This window comes from Phalacrocorax carbo, chromosome Z (genome assembly GCF_963921805.1).
Source record: "Phalacrocorax carbo chromosome Z, bPhaCar2.1, whole genome shotgun sequence".
NCBI lineage: Eukaryota > Metazoa > Chordata > Aves > Suliformes > Phalacrocoracidae > Phalacrocorax > Phalacrocorax carbo.
Window position 1 is genome coordinate 25081229 of NC_087548.1, and position 15218 is coordinate 25096446.

At 40.3% G+C, this 15218-nt stretch overlaps 1 protein-coding gene across 2 annotated transcripts in view; it reads right to left on the bottom strand.

Moving 5' to 3' along the window:
• Positions 1–15218, bottom strand: part of ADAMTS6 (ADAM metallopeptidase with thrombospondin type 1 motif 6) — a 163893-nt gene that overhangs the window by 146870 nt on the left and 1805 nt on the right. For both annotated transcript variants that reach the window (XM_064438399.1, XM_064438400.1), the window contains exons 2-4: positions 10935–11324; positions 9792–10156; positions 2010–2178 (exon numbers count right to left, since the gene is read on the bottom strand). In XM_064438399.1, coding sequence (XP_064294469.1) covers positions 2010–2178; positions 9792–10156; positions 10935–11031 — 631 coding nt within the window. In that variant the 5' untranslated portion in view covers positions 11032–11324. The remainder of the gene's footprint in view (positions 1–2009; positions 2179–9791; positions 10157–10934; positions 11325–15218) is intronic.

Here is a 15218-nt window from a genome sequence, read left to right on the forward strand (position 1 = left end):
ATCATTCTCCAGACAAAATAAATTATATACTGTCAAAAGGCAGCTACAGGTTTGTTACAATTACATTTTAAAACACAAAACTGGACTGCTCAAAACTTCCAAAACCAGCCAAATGCCGCAAAGATTACTGTAAATCTGGCTTTCGTCCTAGGGTCTGGAAGCTGTGACATTGAAAATTAATATTTGGGTTTACTTTTTAGATATTCTGGGGATACTTTGGATGCCATGTACTTTGGGATAAAGCTACAACAATGCTCAGAAAAAAAGCTCAAGAGGTTTTGGCACTCATGAGAAGAACATTAAAATAGCATATCATCTGGAAAAGTAAGACCTTGCAGTTTTGGGGAGAGCAAATCTTTTCAGAAGTCTTCAAGGAGTGGAAGTAGTACACAGAAGAATGGGAAAAGGAGAAACTGATGAATGAGCATGACAGTAGTCTCAGGCTTGTAAAAAGCAGTGCTTTAGCATTTCAGTAATTAAGGACTTCATGATGTGACAGATATGAAACCTCATTAAATGCACAGGACCTTCCAAGAACAAAGGCAGCATCAAATATGCAAAGGAATAACTGCACATAAGATGCATAACTCTGACCAACCTATGACCCATACAACAGATACCACCAGAATGACTGAATGCAACCTGACCAAACTAGCTGCCACTACTTCATCCCCACTTGGAGGAGAATGAGTTCCTAAGCATTAATCTAGAAGACAACAACTGACAGAGGCCAATATCCTTTCTTTTTCTAGGGATATACTAACGGTAAAAATTGCATCATCCTACATTTCATAATCCTTCCACTTATTTCAAGAGGCTTTCCCTACAAAATGAACATAGAGTAGTACTCTCATTTAAAATCAGCAGGCTGTAATAACTAGGAAACTTGTTTTGCAATATTAAAAGCACGATGCTGGAATAATGCTTCCAAACTAAAACAAGCTACATGCATAAAATCTGACATTCCCTAAACATAGTTAACCAAAACACTCAGGAAAAACCATCTCCAAAGCATGGGCCTTTGCAGACAATTTGTACTATAAGTTTAGTCAGCTGGTGCCATTAAAAGTTACAACCTCCAAAAGAAGCTGAAATAAGTTACATCAATCAACAGTGATATTATTTTATTTTAAGATTTGTATTTGTCAGCCTGCCCTCTGCACTGAATCTCATGGAATACAACTGTCCAGGACTGAACTTTTAAGAACAAGCTATGTCTGACATATAAACAAATGACAAGGTTAGAACATTTTTCTATTATGTTAAAAAAAAAAAAACAACCCAACCATTATTTTAGTGCTTTAAAATAACTTGTCAGATTTACTCCATGCTGTCTTCAAGAAGTTAGTTTTCAGCTTCGGTTTAATCAAGTGAAAATTGTGTCAAACAGTACTTGAAAAGTGTATTTGTGGAAGTAAAAACTGCTTTACAAGGAAAATATCTCTCAATCAGAACTATATAATCCTTCCCATAAGGCACCTGTAAATGACATATTTGACTATTACAGAACAGTGTTAACCCACTGAACCAAAAGCCAGTATCAAAACACCATAAACCTCTGTAAACAAGAAAGATGTAGACTCCAGTTCCAAATGTATTACTAATCATAACGCTAACATTTATTACATGTCAAGTTTCCCTCAAATGAGATGGAACACTTACTAAACATTGAGCTGTATACTCAGTCACTCAATCACGCTTTCCAGTGGGGAATGAAGTACACCTATAGCACATTTTCAGGAAGCCTGTGCTCATTACTACCACTGTACACAACACAGGCATAAAACAAGGCTTACTCCCAGTGTCTCAGTTTTTGAAAGACACTATACTCCTGATCTGAATCTGAAAAAAAATCAAAACTACTTTTCACCAGGGCACACTGCATTGTCCGAAAGGAGGCCTCCCCATTGCTGATTTCTCCACTGTGTCTTACTTGTGAACCAAGCAAGATTTTAAAATACATCTTAAGTTATAACTTTTTAAAAGCAATGACACTCATACTCATTTACCTGAGACTCCACAGTGACTGTGATCATAGAGATGTTGCTGGTGCATGGTAGATTTTTTGTATATAACATGAGGATGTCCGTTTCCATAATTAAAGTTACTAGAATCTTCTGTTATATTCCTTAAAGGTTCAATAAAATACTCTTCATCTTCTGTAGCAATGACTCCATGCTTAAAGAAGAAAATAAGAAAATAAAAGCTTGCAAAAGACAATAAAAAAACTCCTATTAAAAAGCTTAACTTTAAAAACATTTGACTATCATCTATCTCTGAAGTAATGCACAACTATAAGCCAACACAGAAAACAATGCGTAAGCCACCTCTCCTCCCTGATTTTAGTGGGAGCATTAAGCACCTCTAAGCAACACAATAAGAATAAAAATATCATTGCCCTATTCCTGGAGTTCTTTCCCATCATCTTTGGTGGATGTGGTAAGAAAGCAAGAGCTATTCTGAGTATATGACAAATAACCTCTTCACAGAGATGTTCCAAAACTACATAATTCATATCCATTATAAGTGATGCCAAGCCAAAATGGCCTTGCTCAAACGGTGAAACCAATATCCCTCCATGATGCCATACCGGTAGATGCTTAAAGCCACATACTGCATCGAAGAAAAACAGCATGAAGGATTAATTTTAGAATGTATATTCAGGGAAACCACTCAGCATTTTATATACAGATGCTAATTCCAAAACTGAGCTAGTTATTAATATTAACTTAGGATACACTATCTACAAAGCATTTATTCCTTAAAAGGTCCTGCCACAAATCTGGCAAATACGAGATGTTGCAGACCATGCACCAGACATTCTCCATAACAAATGAACATTTTTTTCCTCATACTGCAACGCAGAATAGTAGATATTGTGTCTCATAACTTGCACATTTATGAATTCAGCTTCTTCCAAACAGGAAGTGGTTTATGGAAAAAAGGGGAGATTTCAAGCCAAGTATGCAATTTCCTGAACCTTTAGCAATTAAAACTGAACTTCAGCAGAATATCCAGTCTGGGGATCCTTTCAGATATAGAAATATTGGGGAATAAGCCCTGACAGACTCCTACAGCTGTATTTGCTAAATTAAAAATTCTGGTATCTGTATCTAGAAAATTCTGAATGTATGAACTTTCTACATCAGGAGAAAGAACTACTCATCAGGTAGAAGACTGGAAGCAGGAACTTCTGCGTTTACATCATGATTTGATAAATCACAAATTTCTACTACACCTTTGATCTGTAAAGCAAGTACTATGCATGAGCCTCTTTTTAAAGGGGTTATTTTCTCCCTCCAATGAGACCTCTATAATCCATCAGCCATAAGACCACTTGCTCTGTATCTGCTCTGAATATCCTAAAGCTGTTTCTAAGTTCGGGGCTTGCCATTGTACTCTTGGTCAAAGCTTCATCCTGCTGCTAGTTTGTACATCAAATGCCTGCTGTTCTTCACTCCTGGAATAACCTGATTTCAGTAACAAGACAAAACTTACAAAATAAGAAAACCGGTATAACACATCAGAAAGAACAGTGTTTTCCAAAGAACAGTGTTTTCTACTATAGATTTTGAAATTATATGTGTGAACACACTGCAGCTTTCAGTTACACACTCCTTACATAAGTGACTGTAACAGTAAGGGTTCCTCTTCCATGGTATTTTTCATTATGTACTCAGTTATTTACTCAAGAAGGTAACATCAGGGTCTACATTTACCTGGAAGATGCTGGGATCAAATTCCCTTCACAATGCCTTCTTGTTACTTAGAGTCTAAGATTTTACTAGAAAATAAATCATTTACTGGTACACTGCTGTTCAAACAGTATTGAAAATATAAACCAAATTGTAACTGGGTTTGCCAGATGTGCAGAAAGAACCTTGGCAGTCTGGACTGCATCCAGTCTGGATGTCAGACATCTGGGTTCAAGCAAATCCTGAGCCATTATAAGCTCTGGTATTATGTTCCCAAAGGAAAGGAGTCCGGCAGAGTGGTTCTGGCCACCACCATCAGGCTGTCCACTTTGTGCCAAGCCTGAGGAGACAGAGGTACCATTCAACCTGTGGCTCTGTCTCTGCAACAGAGTGGGTCTTCACCTAAATCTGATTACTCCAGAGCATACATTCTTCATGTTGGTACTTAAGTCCAGCCAGGTCAACAAGTCTAAGCATGAATGAGACTTATCAGATACAGAAACTGACAGTTTTAAGCAGTGAGATGACCTCAGCGGGAGTGAGTCAATTCAGATGCCAGAAACAACATTTAATTGCAGCATTAATTCTCTATACAAATTGCGTATTTGCAGAAGCAAATACACAAAAAACTATTACTAATGCCTGCAAACTATGACTACAATTCCTTCAGGTAAGAGCCATGAAAAAGGTTAGGAGAGTATCACTAATTTTTCCCATGCCTAGCTGACATGTGATCTCATCTGCCCAAACACTACAATGGCTTAAGAAAAGAGAGATTTTAATAATATTTCATTGAGGAGCTGCAAATAAATTTTAACTTACATCTACCACCAGGTAAGCCAGAGCATGTATGCAGTCAATTGCTGCAGCTAGCCAAGTGAGTAAATAAACACTGGGAAAGGCAATTGCCATGCATGTGCCCTTCACATAAGTCTGGCATACATACACCATTTTAAACATAACATAATAATTTGGCTTGGGAACAAAACACTGTTCTCCCAATATTCAACTGATACAAGTAGTCTTGTTGAATCACAGTGACTGATTTTTAAAAAGGACTCTGAATTTTGTACATAAAAAGTACCTATGTCAGTGACAACCAGCATTTATTGAGTTTACAAAATTCATGTGCCTAGAGATGCTTCCATTGTATACGCATTCAGCATTGCCCGATTAACAGTGGGAATTACACTATTATATCCAAACAACATCCTAAATCCTGTTTTTGGCTTATAATCTACTATTTGAGCAAAACACAATTTCAGTTGAAAAAAGGAGATTGAAATAATGCCCTTTTAAGGAATTAAAAGGAATTTTTTTTTTTTTTTAGTTTTGTAGCTACTGTAGTTGAACAGTTTGCAAATTACACTTCTGCTCCAAAGCATAAGAAATATCATTAAGGCATAAGAATGACCAGCAAAAGGTTTTGAGAAAACACCATGAATTTAGGAAACAAGCTGAATGCCCCAGCTTGTAGGTTACTACAAGCAACATTCCCAAGATTATTATCTAAAACAGATTGTTTTAAGGTCCTGTGTTATCCAATGCCACTACAGACTGCCAACTTCTGCTAACATATATAAGGTCTGGATCCAGCAGTTTGACATGCCTAGACAAATATGTGAATCCACATGGAGTTACCCTGGTTTGCTGAAAGGCTTTTTCTGACAGGCTGTCCAGCTGGGGCATTAACCTCCTTCAGATGGGGGATGTCCATCAGTCACAGAAGCAAACTGAATTGTGGAGGACAAGTGAGTGCCTTTTCCACACAATACTACTGTTTTATAATTTCTCCATGCCTTGAACCTTTCCAGACTTTACGCTTTATCCATTTTCAGTATAAAGTAGTAGAAATTGAAACTTCTGAAAATGTGTCAGTGTTGTTCAGCATGTCTACAGCTGGCTATACACTTTAATGTGGTTTCATGACTGAGGGAAAAGATAGCATTAGGTTACTGTGTTCTTAGAGATGAAAAGAACAGTGATCTGGCCTGAGACAGTACATCACAGAATCTAACAAGACACCTTAAAACTAGGACTGGGCCAGCTTATATGTAATTTTCTGAATACTAAGTCTATACTATAAGTACATATTAGTACCAAAGAGAACTCCAAAGACACTGATCTGGAACACTAAATCCTTTCCAACATAATCTACAATTTTTACAAATTGTTTTATAAATTAGACATTAATTTACACACAATTCAAAGTACCGTACTCTATGCAATTTATAATCTATAAAAGTAGATGCACTTTTCATGGTATAATCAGCTTGAAAATGAGCTAATTTAAGAAGAATATTAATAATTTATACATATATTAATTAGCCATACATGAAACAAACATGAAGTCTTCCAGCAAAATAATTCTTCCTTTAACCAAGTACAGTCATGCTTTTAGCCACAGCCTACTTTTTGTGCTTTCTCTATCATTTCTGTTTGGATGGAGACATCTATGCTACCCAGCACAAACAGTACTCAGTGCATGGAACTTCACATGCCAAGGAAATACTTGGCCTTTTACATTAAACATGTCCTTGGAACCACAGTAGCTTCAAAATGTGATTTAAACTTCTCATTCACTTTCCTAATAATAATCACTTTCTATGCATTTTAAAGTATTTTCAACTACTGGGCTTTTCAGCTCAAAACAAGAAAATCTACTACTGCGGAAAACTTGTTTGAGCACTCCATTAAGAGCTTTGATACCTGGCAGAGGACAGAGGTGGGTCAGAATGCAAGAAGTTTGGGTTTTGCTTGATTCCACTACTACGACCTCCAAAAAGTTTCTTCAAGACTTGCTCCCCTCAGAATTAAGACAAACTTCTTTCCCTTGAAATGCACTTGTTCTCTCTTCAGCCAGCCTACCACTGTTTCTTCTCTTCTCTCCTTCAGCATGACACACTCAGCTTAGCCAATGCCTCAGCCTTGTTGCCTTGCACCCAAAATCCAAAGGCCTCAAAAAGCTGCTTGTTGCAAGCTCTTTCGTGAGAAGGCCAAACCTGCAATCCATCCACAAATATAACACCCACTGAAGTAAATATGAGTTTGGAAGCCAGCAAGTCTGCCGGACAAGACCTTCAATTTCCTCATATGACTGCTCACTGGATTACAGAGCTCTCCTCATAACTTCAGACAATTTATAGCATAATCAGGGCCCAGCAGATGGAAACTGCTGGAATGAAACTTCTGTAAGTAGCAGCCCGTAATTCTGGGGCACTTGGAAATGAGAAATATAGAGGGAGAGGCTGAAACAGGAAACAGTGAAAGGGAAATGAACCAACTGCTCATCACTTTTATTATAATGAAACTAAAAGCCCTCCTTGCACTAGAACTCATCTCAGATACTACAAGTGCTCTTCAAAGTCATACAACTTACGTTAATTAGATCATAGTGGCCCCTAACCACCTTGAATAACTAAACAGAGTAACTCATATCATTCACTAAGGGAAAGAAATTTGATTCATTTGGCAATACTGAAGGCTAACAGGACAACTGGAATAAATGGAATGCTTGAATTTTGCTTACAAGCAGCGCTCACGGTTAAAGATTACTTGTTTTAAAGTTAAAATGACTGACTTTGAGACAGATGTTAATCAAGGACTATGCAGAATGTGACTGGCAGTCTCTTACAGACCAACAATCAGACTGGAAAATACAACGAATACCTGAAGCATGACATATTCAGAATTATCATTCATTCTTAAACAAGTAATATTGTCTTCAATATTCTCTGCCAACTGCTTTATTAAACATGTTCTAACCAGCAGCTGTATAACAAAGTATTCGTCAATAGGAATCATCATTTAAGAATAACTCTGTGATGGATTTATCTGAATGGAGCAGTAACTCCCATACTCAGTGCTCTGGAAGGCCCTGCCAACATTGAAAGACAGTGGAGTTTCTGTACGGTAGAGGATGACACTGAGTCGAGCCTACCGCTGCACCCCTCTGCAGAATTCCTGCCTCTCTGAGAAAGAGCCTTCTGTCACCCGTTGCTGCTTCTGGAGCATGGCAGGAGCCTCACATGCTTGTAACTAGGCCTTTCTAGGAGATGCAGTGGACACCTGACACTTGCAGTCCCAAGTAAGAGGCATGACCATGAAGACCTCCAAGCTACCAGTCATGGTGTACCCAGAGACTGGATTAATACCTGAAAGAAATACCTAAGAGCCAACAACAACTAAAAGCACTGATGATGATGATTTAACTAGGAAGCACTCCACACTACAGTTAACTTAGAAACACTAATGTAACCCACTGACAACCAGAACCACAGAATAACCTGTGGCTTCACTCCAGCAAAAAAACAAGGCTGAGGGCCATCAGCAATGGGAATGCTAAACATCACCTCAGGGTGTTAGGCACAGATGCAAAAAAAAAAAAAAAGATTCTGCTTCCCCATGACACCTTCCATGCTGCTAAATTTTCTGAAGAAGTGCCATGAGGAGCAAGCAAGAGATGGGCAAAGCTGACAGGAAAACGTGGACTTCTTCCTGCTTCATCCCACTCTTGTTTTCCTAACATGAAAGGAAAACAGAGTTGACTAAAGCAAGCGCAGGCAATTCTTTGCTCACTCCCTGGGCAAGGTCAGAGAGGAACTGAAATGGGAGCACCATGGCACTGACTGCAGGCTCCATGGGGATCAACCAGTCTGTGCCTCAACCAACAGAAACTGGACATACAGAGGCACGCAGCTTCTTTTAAAGAGGTGATCCCTGAAAGCAGGGATTTGGTCCCCATAATATTTTTAGCTGAAAAGAACTCAAAAGCTAAATTATTGAGTATATTAGTTTAAGAGCTTAAATAACTGTAACAAAAAAGTTACTATATGGGAACTGCAAAACCAAAGTGAAAATTGTACTAAATTCAGAACCATCTGCTACAAGTCTGCATTAACCAAACTGTGATGCCACCCTCAATGGAACACCATTTTAACAACATTTCTTTAAAAGTGTTCACTTACACCTGAAAATCCCCATTAAATCATTTTTCCTCAAGAGTACACCAAAATGTTAACTTTGACTGTATCAGGGATATCACAAGTAATTGGGTGTGATGCAACCTATCTAGGTCTGAAGCAGCTGGTTTTTGTTTGTAAATAACATCCTGAATTGCATTATTTAGTAGCACTTCCAAGGATAAATTGGAACTAGTTTAGCAAGTCTGTGTAATCTTTTTTTTTCCTTAGCAGTTAGAGCTGTCTATTCCTAATAGGAAGATTGACCAGTGTTCTCCTATAATTAAAACCAGAATGAATAACTGTAATACATACCTACATTTTTACTATAGAAATTACTGGCTCTTGATTTAGTATTTCCTGGTATGCCCTTCTATTTTAGTAGTTGTTACTCAATAGCCTGGGGTTTTTTTACTTTTTGCATGTGTTTTTTAGTTTCTGTTGGGAATAAAAGAAGCTTTTTCCCATGCAAATACTACCGTCATGTGATCAAGAGATCAACAGTAAAAGAAGAGATGAGAATTTCTAGTCCTACTTTTACAAATTGTAAACAGTTGCATTTAAACAAAATTTGAAAAGGTAAATAATTACTTTCTGATGCTGCTACTTGCAAAGGTGTCTACTTTCGTCTTCACTCTTTGAATTTACAGCAATGATGACTTCTCCACCAAGCAACTCCTCTTCTGTTATTTACTCAAAAGTGTCTAAACCCCAAATTCTCAAAGACAACAAGCAGGCATTCAGTTCAACTAGTGTCTCTCTGGAGAGGTTCAGCATCCTAAAGGACGCACTGCTCCCTCCTCTCCGCCTCTTGAGCTTGCAACATTTTTATAACCTGTAAGGATCTCAACACAGACCTAATCTTGCAGCCCTAGTGCAGACACTGTAAACACTGAAAACGCTGCCTGCTAAAGGACTACAGAATTGGGTCTTAGTACTTACAATTAAGCTTGAACAACTGATGACTACTTTTCCCCAGGACCCAGACCAGGTTTTAGGGGTTTTCTGCACCCTCCTGACTGCTTGCTTCCTGCAGGGACTCAAAAAAACTGAAAGATATGCCAATTAAGTTCTTCTTCGGTAATTTAAAAGGGACAAGGACACTATTATACTAGAACATGTAATGTGCACTTACCAGACCATTGCAGTTGCTTAAGGCCACTTTAGTTGTCCTGTGTTGGTCTTGCAAATATCCTGTGTAATGACAGTGGTCTAAAAAATCGTGCTTCCATTGCGGTCCATCTTTCCCCCAGTATTCTACTGTAAAATGTCTGGACACCAAATCTGTGTTGAGAGTCAGGTTTAAATGAAAGTGCTTGCCATAGGCAGAAAGTTTAAAAAATAATTTAGATGCTGGCAGTTCTTGGTCATAAGGGTCTGTACTCCTCCTCCTTCTTGAGGGTTTAGCATTTTTCACAGTAAAGCTGAGGAAGGCTCCATTTTGATCAACCCTTATTGGGATTGTTAGTTGGTAGTGTTCAAGGTAAGACAGGAATTCCTCTTTGTAATCACAAGGTAAGACAGTCCAGGGAATGGGCATAGAAGAGAAGAAAATATAAGAGGAAAACAACAAGTAGTAGTATAAACATTGACCATACTTCGCTAAATCTAATTACCCTCATGAATAAAAGTCATTTTCAGGTAAACGCAAGATGTAGCATTTTCCTAAATAAAATAAAACATTCTTTTCTTTCTTTTTAGGTCAAGAAAATGTGTTCAGTTTCCTATTAATTTTATGTCACTGGAAATACAAAACTTTAACTACATCTTTTCCTATTTACCCAAAATATATACACATTTGGGCCTAAATTCTAACCTACGAACAACGCATTCTTCCCAGTGATACCATTCAAAGACAAAAGCTATTAGAACCACCTGCAAGGATAAGAACAGGAGTAACAAAAAGTATTATCTTGTAAGAACATGTGAATCACTCTTCATTTAATTAAAAACCTATAAATGTTAATGGATCAAAGTAAGATTAGATCCGTACTTCCTGTCTAAAAACATGTTAATGTTGTTATGGCAAGTCTGTAAACTATTATCAAGCACAGCATTTTATAAGATTTAATTCGCAAGGCTTTCCTACAGTTAAAGGTAGACAGAAAGAAATTAAAACAAAAAATTAATCAGATTTGCTGTATTTAAACTTCTATGACAATGAATCACGATAAAACTAAGAGCAGAGCCCATATGATCTCATTAATTATATAAACATGGTTTAGAATACAATGCAAAAATAGGTGCTTCTTGTCAGCTACAGAGGTTGGACCCCTACCTTGAGAACTATACGAAAGCCTGTCGTCACTGTGAAATTCCGATGAAACCAAGACTAGGCTCAAAATCCATGTCCACGTCTTCCAAAAAATTTCCATAATTTAGAAAAACAGAAAGCTCTTTATTTTTTTTTCCTCCTTGGAGAGCTACCTGTGTGCTACGGAGTTAACTCCACTCCAGAATCGCACCATAACAGGTATATTTCTTTTATGCTACTTCCAAATTAACTATTGGATGTTCCACTTTTTGACAGGTATTCTTTTCCAACAACCTGTACTTTCTTCTAGATCTGCAGTCATTTTCTCAATTCAAAATAAGTATTTGTAAGACTCCTTAGGATATCAGTAAGACGTTAGACTGGATAGTTACTGAACTTGCTCCATTTCTTTTCCTGAAAAACAAAAGAAAATAAGTCAAGGCAAATTCTTTCTACTAAAGCAGATGTATACTGCAAAAACACTAAGCTATCATAGTGAACTACACTGTGTAACATCTTGAAATAGCATTCAACCGTTATCACTTTCATGGTCCAAGGTTGCAATCTTACAAAAAACAGGAATTACCATTAACCTTGAACAGAACCCATACAGCTTAAGATGTACATATCAGCTTTATGTTAAATATGCGTAAGGATTCATAAAATTAAGGTTTCTTGTTGCTCAAATATTGTGTTCGGACTCATTCCAGCTGTAATCAATGCTATGCACTCATTGACTTCAGCAGCAAATAACTAGACCCAATACCCTGGTAGACAAAGGAAGAACCTGGGAAAGAATCCAGAGTATAGTTATCTGATCTTTCTGCAGCATCTATTTTGTTATTACTTGGGCCTTGGTTCTGCTTATGCAGGCAGAATTCTCATTCACTTAAATGGGAATGCTGCACAGTCTAATACCAAAGAACAAATTTCAGTATCTGAAGCTATCCATCATACGCCTTCTAATCTTTCAAATATTTGTTGTCAAAAACGTTTTGTCAAAAACGTTTTGTCAAAAACCTTACCTATAATTTGATGTAGAAGAATATATTTTTATTTTCTTTTTGCAGGTGACCGGATTGAGCAAATAACATGTTACTTATCTTTTGGTGTTTTGGTGGGGTTTGTTTTTGGGGTTTTGGGGGGCATTTAAAACACTATTGCAGTAATACTAAAAAGCAGCTCCAGCTGCAGCCAGGGATTAAATGCAAGATCTATGCAGTCAATTAACAGTCCAGTATCATGGGATACCAAACCATGTGTTGTGTCAGCTGGTACTAATCAGTCCTCTTAATCACTCGCAGCACACCTGCGCATAGGGCAAACTCTGCTGAGGCAGACAATGGAGAAACGGAACACCTAAGGAGGAGGGAAGACTGTTTAAAAATAAATTTCCAAAAGTATACAGAGTCACTTACACATGCACCTGATAGACTTGCCTTTCTAAAAATCTGGGAATTATTTATAACATCCACTTAGACAGGTAATACCCCTGCAGCCAGCAGATTATTTGTAAAGGTTAAAGAGTTGTAGCATATCATCTCCAGAAAAATCAACATCATGCAAAGCCTATTTACTAACATCACAGTGAATACTAGGAAATGTCTTAGCCATTTTGAAATGCATCTAACTATTACTGTCTAAATTAGGTTAACCTGATCATTCCAATACCTATTTTTAAAATATCTTTCAAGACCGTACACAGGATTTAATGAGGTTTTTACAGGGAATAAAATATACTTTGCAAGCATAGCTTGGGCTTAGTAGTATTTTTTTTTGTTGGGGGAAGAAGGATTTAGTGATGCCATTCACATGCCACAAGGCCTCAAAGCATATTAGTAAAGTCTCTGGTCTGGCCTTATATGTTAAAAACTTTACTTCCTAGCTAGTATACAGCTTCTAGACTTTTACAAGTTTTGAAGACACATAATCACCCCCATACTCAACAGGACACTAAATAATGTACCTTATTTCAAATCTGAGAACGTAGTTTCAAATTCCTGTCACTGAATCTTGCTTTACCCCTGTCTGCCAACAAGCTGCTTTCTCCTCCTTGCATGGATAATTATAATCTGATACAAGAACCTCTTGACACTTCCTGATAAGCAGCTCAACCTATTTGGTTTACCTCACTCTACAGTCCAGTTTCCAGATGTCTAAATACTCCTGCAGTGTTTTTCTGAACCCTTTCCAGTTCGTCAGCATCCCTTTTCCTGCACAGACACCAGAACTGGACACTGTAGTCCAGTAATGGTTCGTTACTGCCATATATAGAGGTAACATTGCCTCACAGCTTTTACTTTGCCAAAAAGTCACAATGAGGAGTTCATGTTCAGCCTGTTAGACTGACAGTAAGTTATCCTAAGATTAAGATCTCCTGAAACTGTAGTACTGAAGGAGCTAGGTAACTCAGAATACTGGACATAAACTATAGTGCCCATTATTTATGACCCCAAAATCCTACACGATGGGCACTGGACAACCGTGTCCAGTGGTCACCCATGTTTAGCGTCTTTGCAGGGGCCTGTGCAAAATGGTCTCCCCCATTCCAAGCATTACACAAGAAAAACCTCCTTTCATGTTAAGCTTGCTAAGTTTCAGCAGGATTTTTAACCTCCTTTCAAAAAATATTATAGCCAGCTTGAGCACTGATACAAGCAGACCACACATAGCTATATTAATGGTCTGATTTAAGGGACAGTAATGGACTTAAAGGATAAAGTGCTTGGGTAACTCCAGATATAGTACTTTCCAGGACAAAGTCTGGTAGGAACCTTGAAGTGTCCACTGCCTATAGCCTTTATTCTTTCCATCTTCCTTGGTAGCATATTCAGCATTCAACTCTGACTGTTGTCAAGATGATGCATTTGATCAACACTAAGCTTACAGTAAGTGTTTCCTCTGTCTTGTGGCTGAAGTACACATTCATCCACTGGTAAGGACAGGTGTGGCTCCATGTCCTGAACCGCTACCTAAAACCACAGATCCTGCCTAATTATAAAAGCTTTGCGAAACAGCGAAGAAAAAGATGTTTTTCAAAACTTGCAATGCCGACAACAAAGCAGTGGCACAGCACTGCCATTTCTGTGGAGGAACTGATGCCGAGAGTGGCAGTCCTGCCACTGATGCCGTGAGCTTGGCAGCCACTGAAACTCCATGAGGAATAAAAGGCCAGAAACATAAACTGGAAAACTGCGGGGCAGAAGGTGGATTATGGGGAGGTGACAAGCCGAACTGCTCAGACCAGCCACCTTGGGAGCCTCCATCTAAGCAAACGCGCCTTGGGCAACTAAGGCGCTCCTTAAACTTATGGCGAGTGAAGTTTTAGGATAGGCAACCCGCCAAGAGACCGGTACGCCAAGCGCGCCGCCACCCGTGCCGCCTCCCCTGGGGACTGCCACGTCCCGCACCGCTCCGGGGGGTCCCACACCGGGGGTGTCCACCACTCAGCCGCCAGGCTCCGCCGCGCTTGGCGGCGGCGGCGAGGTCTCCCGACAGCAGCCGAGGTGCCGAAACAACGCGACACCGCAGCGCCTTATCACACAGACCGACGGGGAGTTACGCCTCGGGGCGGAACGGAGGGGTCGAGGGGAGCGACCCAGCGCCGCGGCAGGCGGGAAACGGCCGCGCCGCTCACGGCGGGAAGGGGGAAGGAAATGCGGGGGGGGAGGTGTTTCACCACCACCGCCGGCGGCGATTCGGACCCCCGAGCCGCCTGTGGAGGGGATGGGGGCCCCGATCGGCCCCGCCGCCGTGAGGTGCCCGCCGCCTTTCCGCTCTCCCCAGCCCGGGCGGGCGGTGAGGCGCGGCTGGGGGCGGCCGCGCGCCCGCCCCGGCAGTACGAGTGGTTGCTAAGGAAATGGGGAGGGAGGGCGGGAGGGAGGGGCCGGGGCGGGCATCAATCACGCAAATTCAATTACAGGTATCGGGGCCGGCCGTGAAAAGCGTTGCAGGGCTTCAAAAGCCGGGGATTAGCCGTGCCCCTGGGAGCTCCCCAGGCGAGAACGGCGAGGCGCGGACCGCGCCGGGAGGGGCTCGGTGAAAAGGGGCGGGGGGCGGCGGGGAGGGGGTCGCGTACAAAGGGAAAGGACGGAGTCTTTCCTCCCCGGTAACTAACCAGAAACCCAGGCGTGAGGAAAAGAACTGCTGCTGTGCGTGCCCCGGTGTACGGGGGGGGACAGGGCTGCCGCGGTATGCACAGCCGGAGACCCCCCTCCTCCACCGGCCGGCCCTGTCCGGGGGTCAACTGTCATTGCACTTCGGGGGGGGGGGGGGGGGATGCAAAAAAGCAAACAACCACACCCCCCG